The following is an 8,651-nucleotide window of genomic DNA, read 5'->3' on the forward strand; positions in this document are numbered from 1 at the left end:
TAGATATAAAAAAGAAGGGGGATTAGAGGAAACAGTAATGAGAAAACATTGATAATCATTTAATCTGGGTGATTGGCACCTGGCGGTTTATATGCTATTCTCTGTGATTGTATCCACTCAAAATGTTCAATGATACAAATTTTGTTTAAGCAATTAAGTAAGCTGTCATACTGAGGAGAACATTTAATTTAGGGTTAAATTTCTACGGACGGTAAATATGATGTCCGGTAGAAAACTGTCGGGTAACTCCCAACGTGGGAAGTCTGGGGAAGAGAGGCCCTGAGGACAAAGACATCTGCACTGAATAAACTTGTTTTCAGGAAGTGTGCGAGAGGAAAAAATAATAGTTCTACTTTAAGTTATGAGCTTGATATTTTGGTTAATATGATGTTTTAAATATAAATATGTGAATGGGAGACTTCTGAATGGAACCTAGCAGATGAAAGGGAGGCATATCCCCCTTCTCAGAAATTACCTGAAAATGACAAGAAGAACAAGAAACACAAAGGTAAGCTCCACCCTCAACCATCAAAATGAAAAGATCTTAAATTCCTTAAATTAAAAACAAAAAGAAGAATATTCACACAGAAATAAAGACATGCAAGCACAGCTGTTAAGAAAACTCAGAGAGAAAATGGCCACAGCCACAGATCTCAGTGAAGAACACTCTCAACCAACTGACAAATCAAACCAAACAGCATGGTAACCACAAAGGAACAGCAAACAAAGCTAATGCAGGTTTCCCTACATGACAGCCACTGCTGACTCATGGAGCTCCTGTCAAGTCACGGTAAAGGACACTTCATCAAGTGCAGATCCAGGAATCCCTTGTTTGCAACAGTCAGAACTGGGTGTGTGGGCCGGAGGCAGGACCCCATTTGTCATGAAGTTTCTAGAAACTGTGAAGGCAGGGCTGAATAAGGAATCAGTCGAGGCCAATTGGCAGCATTTTGTTGGTGAAGCAAAGAAGCCTGAGAATGAGTTGTGAGCCACTCTCCAGTGACCTTTGTTTTGTCTGAACTGAAGTGTAAAGTAATTATTCGCACAACTCTGTCATGATGAGAATCCCTGTTAGCCTGGATATGGCCCTGGCCCCCCCTCCCTGGAGACTTCCTGCAAATGGCAGGTCCAGAAGGGGCTCACCTCATTCAGAGATGAGCACTGGTCAAAAAGGAGCCATTCCAGGACCCACAATAGATACCTTATGTTAAAAAATGCAGGGAACTGGAAAAACAAGAGGCAGGGGAAAAACACTCAACAGAAAAAAGTTCCAATAAAATATTACCCAAAACTCAATGAAATAGACACCATGATAAAATAAGAGAATGAAGAGGTAAATGAATGGGATAATAAAGAAGAAAATGTGAGCTTGTAGAGTTCAGAAAAGGAGCAAAGAAACAAGACAGCCATAATGCAAATGAAGACAAAGCTGGAAGCAGACAAGGAGGCCAAGGCATTGCTGAATGTACAGTAATGGACACAGAAGGGGAGGCAGGGGGAGGGGAGGGGAGCAAGCAGGCAGGAAGCAGCCATCACAGAGGACTGAGGGAGAATGAAGAGAAAAAAACCAATAAATACAACACAGGTGTAACTGAAAAGAGAATATATATGGGTGGGTTTTATATATACATAAATATGCATACAATATATACTTTTTTAACAGTATGGGTTCCCTCTGTACATACACAATCCTGCCCAATATCTGTCTCCACCTCTCTCTCCCTCTCTCATGCACACACACACGCACACACACACCACATACGCCAGGAAAAACACAGAAACATATCCAAGTGAGGTTACTACAAAGATACACAGGAACTGGGAACATGACTTGCATCTGTATATGGGAATTGGCTGGCTGGGCAATGGCCTGGAGCATGTATTTGTTCCTTGAACATCTATTACTTCTTCAATTTTTAAACATACAAATAAGTGTGTAAGTAATAATATTCAGTATGTAAATAGGCAGTGTACTACATCTACATCTGGAATGTTTAGATACATAGCATATTAAGTTCCTAGTTTTAACTATCACTTTATGGGGTATGAAAGGAGGACAGTAGGGTGTTAAGTGAGACACCATGAACACACAGTTAAAAAACTCCAAGAATGAAACACTACGTGGGACAAATAACCTGGTTTCTTTAACAAATAAAGTAAGAAAATTATGAAGGAGGATCTAATGACTTAAAAGATTTGAAAGACATATGATCTAAAAGACATATTACCCACGTACGACATGTATAGAGCTTATTTGGGTCCTGATACGGACAACCAAAATATAAAACATAAACAATCCTAACAGGAATATCTGAAGATTAAATAGATACTTGTTGATATTAATGAATATACAAATTTTTAAGATATGGAAATGATATTTTGGTTATATTTTTTTAAAAAGTCTCTCATTTAGTCATAAATATGGAATTATATACCAAAGAGACAATATGATCTCTGGTATTTATTTTCAAATAATTTACAGTTGCTAAGGAATAGGGTAGGAATATGGAAGCTGTAAGATGGACCATGAGATAATGACTTTTATAAAGCTAGGTAATAAGAACATAGGGACCGATTATGTTGTTATTTTACTCTTCTATGTGGGTGAAATTTTACATAAAAGGAAAAAAGTCATATTTAACATTACTAATTATGAAAAAGAACAAGAATATTTTTAAAAAGGTATATGCAAAAGATATTCCCATCTCCTATTTCTGCTGGGTACAACACAGGTGGAGGGGAAAGCACTTAGTACGTCTGATGCACAAACATAACATGCAGATGCTTTGTTTGAGAGAGTGACTAACTCCTAGCTCAGTGAATTAAGAATAGTCTCATTGTATTGAGATCAAGTCAAAGCTGGAAGACAGGAGATATTTTTCCCTGACTAAAGGAAGCCAAAAATGCAATCTTCGTATTTCATAACTTTCTAATAATCCAGATGTGACATCACTGTTTGTAAAGCCCAACCCTTCCCAATCTGCAAGCTCACCTTCCAGGACGGAGCCCAACCCATTTCTACCATATATAAACTGCTGCCGGGAGGCTCATCTCACTAATCTGCTCCTCTCAGCTCTACCCTCCAGCCTCTCACGCTTTCTTCAGCCTTGTCCTCTTCAGGAACCATGTCTAGCAAATCCACCATGAGGAGCCAAAGCATTGGCCACCGTGGCTTCAGCGCCGGCTCAGCCAGAGTCCCAGGGGTCTGCCGCTCTGGCTTCAGCAGCGTCTCCGTGTCCCGCTCCAGGGGCAGTGGTGGCCTCGGTGGAGTGTGTGGAGGAGCCGGCTTTGGCAGCAGGAGCCTCTATGGCCTGGGTGGCTCCAAGAGGATCTCCATCGGAGGGGGCAGCTGTGCCATCAATGGCGGATATGGTGGCAGAGTTGGAGGTGGCTTTGGCTATGGAGGTGGAGCCGCAAGTGGATTTGGTTTTGGCGGTGCAGCTGGGGGTGGCTTTGGGCTCGGTGGTGGACCTGGCTTTGCTGGTGGCTATGGGGGCTCTGGCTTCCCTGTGTGCCCCCCTGGAGGCATCCAAGAGGTCACCGTCAACCAGAATCTCCTCACTCCTCTGAACCTGCAAATCGACCCCACCATCCAGCGGGTGAGGACTGAGGAGCGGGAGCAGATCAAGACCCTCAACAACAAGTTCGCCTCCTTCATCGACAAGGTGAGCCAGGAAGACCTGCCTCCGCTGCGATTTCAGAGTCCCCAGACTAGACAACCAACGAATGTCCTACCAGGGGGAGACTCAGGAGGGAGGGAGAAGGGGACTGAGACTAGCTCTCCCCTGGGGTGCCGGTTGGGCTCCATGTCCACAACAGGCAGAAGGTGATGGAGATCATTTAAAACCACTGGGTCTCTTAAGTGTCCTTCATCCCTGTCAGGGAAGAATACTCAACTTTTGATAAGCATGAAGCAAAATAAGGCAGTCAGAGAACGGAATGGGTTAGCTTTACCTTCTGAAGAGTCCTAGAGACTAAAAAATAATGCCGGCGGAAATCTCCTCAAGGACTCTGGGCCTGAGGAAAAGAGTGAAAAGAAAAAGAAAAGAAAGGGATTTCTGCCTGGATTTGACACATTTATATATCCATAGAAATACTAACTGTGTAGAACCAGAGCATGACGATTAGAGCATTTGTTGCAGAGGAGAACCATGTACCAAAACAGAAATTTTAGTGATTGGAATTCAATCATTGACTAAATTGGACTTAATCATTAGATTCTGCACATTTAATATGCCTTTAACTGAGGTATGATTTAAAAAGAACTTTGTGCAATGTAACAGGGAAATGTGTGATTGTGCTGTTCCACGAAAACAGAAGAAATGCTGAATGTCACTGATAGGCTGCATAGCTTAGCCGGTGAGAAAACCTCATAGGTGATGGAAGAATTTCACAGCAGGATCACTGGGGGGGGGGAAGGAAATAGGTTTGGGGGCCCAACACTGTCAGCCTGATCCTCTGTACATGCTCTGTAGTAGCCCAGGAGCTGGGTGACATCCCAGGCATGCCTGGGCACCTGACAACTCCTATCTCTTTCTCCTTTGCTTTCTCCGGCAAGTAACCACCTTGTCTTCCTCCAGGTGCGGTTCCTGGAACAACAGAACAAGGTCCTGGACACCAAGTGGACTCTGCTCCAGGAGCAGGGCACCAAGACCGTAAGGCAGAACCTGGAGCCCTTGTTTGAGCAGTACATCAACAACCTCAGGAGACAGCTGGACAGCATCCTGGGGGAGAGAGGCCGCCTGGACTCAGAGCTGAGGAACATGCAGGATACAGTGGAGGACTTCAAGAACAAGTGAGTTCAAGGAGAGAAAGGGGCTCAGTTCCCTGAAGTGCACACTTGAAGACTACCAGGTGACCAGGTCCAGAGGTGGGCATGGTTCCATAGGGAAACAGGCCCATGGAAATGAAAATCACAATTATTACCTAAAAACAACCCCGAAAGAACAAATGGGCCACAGAGGTGGATGGGGAGAGAAAAGATAGGAGGAATTGAGGGAGCACCCAAAAATCGTTTTTGTGGCTCAATGGCAGGAAAGCTCAATTTGGATGTATCTGTTTTATGGAAAGTTGGGATCCCAAGCTGATCTTGCTGTATCGTCTTCGCCACTGGCCCAATTGTGTCTTACCCTGTTCTAATTCTAGATATGAAGATGAAATCAACAAGCGCACAGCGGCAGAGAATGAATTTGTGACTCTGAAGAAGGTGAGCTGATAAAGATCTGGGGATCGTGTTCCTTTGTAGAGGGAGAGGACTCTGGGTCTTTGCACACATCCAGAGGGGAATAGATGGGGAGACTAAAAGGTGTTCAGACTGGGAAGGAGGGCTCAGCTGACTCACTCCAAGGTGTTGGCTTATTCCCCAGGATGTGGATGCTGCCTACATGAATAAGGTTGAACTGCAAGCCAAGGTAGACACTCTCACAGATGAGATCAACTTCACCAGAGCCTTGTATGACGCAGTAAGCATCTCCACTCCTCTTTTATTTGCTGTGATGGGGCTCTGCAAAGGGTGGAAGATCTCGGGGTTGGATACCTCTGGAATGCCACGGGAAAAGATGATCTGACGATCTTCTGCTCTGCAGGAACTGGCTCAGATGCAAACCCACGTCTCAGACACTTCTGTGGTCCTGTCCATGGACAACAACCGTAACCTGGACCTGGACAGCATCATCGCTGAAGTCAAAGCCCAATATGAGGAGATCGCTCAGAGGAGCCGGGCTGAGGCTGAGTCCTGGTACCAGAGCAAGGTGAGCCTTGAGTTGACAGCTGCCCAGGAATGCCTGGGTCCCCTACCTGAACGCCAGCAAGGCTACAGACTTCGCTGGGAAGTCGGCTGCAAGGAAGCTGATGTTTTCTCATTGGATGTGTATCCTGCACTCATAGAGCAGGCAATTACAGAATTTATGTCCAAGTTCAATAGGTCAAAGAACCCAAGTGCAGGAGGAGAGCTACATAGATAAGGACCTAGTGATCTTTGCTTTTGTCTTCATCCTGATGCTGGCCCTCAGAAACAGGATACAGAACATTGCTGGTCCCCAACTGAACTAGGCAGTCAGTGGTCCATTAGAAAGAGGGTCTGTGATCAATGTACAGTATCCAGTGACCTTGCCACATCAACTTTCCCTAAAATCCCTTGGGGAGAAGCCACTAGGTCCAAGTGTGTTAAATGCCTGGTTCTGAAGTCAAAGCACCGTTAGTATGTGAAAGCCCATATACATCACCTTCTCTCTCTCTCTCTCTCTCTCTCTCTGGATTCCAGTATGAGGAGCTGCAAATCACAGCAGGCAGACACGGGGATGACCTGCGCAACACCAAGCAGGAGATCGCTGAGATCAACCGCATGATCCAGAGGCTGAGATCCGAGATCGACCATGTCAAGAAGCAGGTATGGTAGGGGGCTCTGGAGAGTAAAAGCATCCTCTCCTTGCTACACCACCAGGTGGTCATCAGCCACCATTTGGGAAACGCTGGGAATTGAGGGAACAGCAGAGAGAGGAGGACACCGTAGCTCCCACCCTTGTGAGTTCCCACAGGTTGGGACACACGGATGCCAACACTACAGAATGATACAATCAGGTGACAGCAACAATCCCAGTTAGTCTGACTGTAAAAAGATAGTCTTGGGGCTTTTAAAAGATATTACTTAAGGAGAATGGTTGGTTTAGGAATATAAGAAACAAGTCAGGAAAGAAAAGCGGAGGCCAGAAGGGGGGCAAGATTGTCACAAATCTGCTCAAGATTCAGCTGAAACAGAAAGTTGAGCAAGGACCCAGGGTGAAGATCAGTGTTGCCCAAGTGTGTTAGAATCCCTTAGGAGTGAGGAAGGCAAGATCTCCACGGCTCCATGGGAAACTCGTCCCCTTAAGTGAGGATGCTCCTTATTTTGTATAAGTTAGTGTGGCATCCACATGAGATCCTCAGAAAAGGTCTTGGTCTGGCTTTGGAAACAGCACTCAAAAGAAATGAGTGGGTCCATTTCTTCCAAATCTGCTGGTATTTTGTCCAGTGTAGGGCAGGATGGTTAAAAAAGGGCACAAGTTTTCTCATATGGGTCCCAGACAAGCTAACTTGTGCAGAACGGGAAAAGACTGGGCCAAAAGAGGCAGAAGTCCCTTTCTATGATATCTGGGCACTGTAACTCTACCTCACTAGAAAGAAGAAGTGTGGTTGGTCTCCTCCGGAGGACTGAATCACAAGTTCATTCTCCTGTGTTCCTCCTCTAGTGTGCCAACCTGCAGTCCGCCATCGCTGATGCTGAGCAGCGCGGGGAGATGGCCCTCAAGGATGCCAAGAACAAGCTGGTTGAGCTGGAGGACGCTCTGCAGAAGGCCAAGCAGGACATGGCCCGGCTGCTGAAGGAGTACCAGGAGCTGATGAATGTCAAACTGGCCCTGGATGTGGAGATCGCCACCTACAGGAAGCTGCTGGAGGGCGAGGAGTGCAGGTGGGGACCTCACACAAGCCCCTCAAACATCTTGGATCCATGTTCAGGATGTCAGGCCAGGAGGCCCCCTAGTTATGGCCATAATGGCGACTCTCAGAGAACCATTTCAAAGGCAGCTTCCGCATGGGCTCTCCTCACATCAACGCTTCCCACTCTGATCCACTGGTAGCTCTCTGAGGTCTCATGCTCCCTGTGTTTTCTCCCTTCCTAGGCTGAGTGGGGAAGGCGTTGGACAAGTCAACATCTGTAAGTACCTTTGCTCGCCTCCCTCCCTTGCCCTGGTGCTCTTCTGACTGGGCTGAGGCTGGCAGAATGAGCTCACCGTGTCCTGTGTGTCTCTGTCCCTCTCCCCTTCACAGCTGTGGTGCAGTCCACCGTGTCTGGCGGCTATGGCAGCGCTGGTGGCTACGGCAATGCCAGCGCTATGGGCGGTGGCTCAGGCCTGGGCGGAGGCAGCGGCTACTCCTATGGCAGTGGCCACAGCCTTGGAGCCGGCTTCAGTTCCAGCAGTGGCAGAGGCATGGGGGGTGGCTTCAGCTCCTCTGGAGGCAGCAGCTCCACCATCAAATACACCACCACCTCATCCTCCAGCAGGAAGAGCTACAAGCACTAAGTCCTGCCATCGGCTCTTGTTCCCACGTTGTCCCCGTCCACAGCTGCATTGCCCTCTCTCAGGCTACTCCTCCTCTCCTGTCTCTGACTTTTCTTACTTTCTGAGTTTGAGCTGAAGTTGCTGAGTGCCTTCATGTCTCTTCACTGCTTATACCTGCCCCACCTGATTGTCCATTGCTCACCATAAAAGGTCAACTTCTGATTTACATCATAATATAACCACAACTGGGGCTCAGTTTGTTACCAAAATATTACTCTCTTGCCTCCATTATTTTGTATATGAGGCTTAGAATAAGAAGGAAATTACCTCTGCCCATTTTCATTACAGAAACACTGCCTGGGTCCTACTCCAGAACAGGGCAACCTGCCCTTTGCTTCCAGGTACCCCGGAATTCCCCATGTTCCCAGTGTTAGGTTCCTCCTCTCTTGCATTGGTCTTGAAAGCAGAAGTGACTAGTTCTACAACGTTAGAATCTATATCCCTGTGAAGTTCCTTCTGTTCTTTGCTTACTTCTAATTGCTAAATAAAGCAGATTTATTATATAATGCATCATTTTATGGCCTTGATTTGTCACTAGTTGCTCTTGAGCTT

General features: G+C 46.3%; 1 protein-coding gene across 1 annotated transcript; it reads left to right on the top strand.

Moving 5' to 3' along the window:
- Nucleotides 1–3,125: 3,125 nt before the first annotated feature.
- LOC113921555 (keratin, type II cytoskeletal 6A) lies at nt 3,126–8,060 on the top strand. The gene is made up of 9 exons (XM_035729203.1): nt 3,126–3,665; nt 4,581–4,795; nt 5,146–5,206; nt 5,367–5,462; nt 5,586–5,750; nt 6,263–6,388; nt 7,227–7,447; nt 7,659–7,693; nt 7,807–8,060. The coding sequence occupies exons 1-9, from the start codon at nt 3,126–3,128 to the stop codon at nt 8,058–8,060; spliced, it is 1,713 nt and encodes a 570-aa protein (XP_035585096.1).
- Nucleotides 8,061–8,651: the final 591 nt, after the last annotated feature.

Source organism: Zalophus californianus, chromosome 9 (genome assembly GCF_009762305.2).
Source record: "Zalophus californianus isolate mZalCal1 chromosome 9, mZalCal1.pri.v2, whole genome shotgun sequence".
Classification (NCBI taxonomy): Eukaryota; Metazoa; Chordata; class Mammalia; order Carnivora; family Otariidae; genus Zalophus; species Zalophus californianus.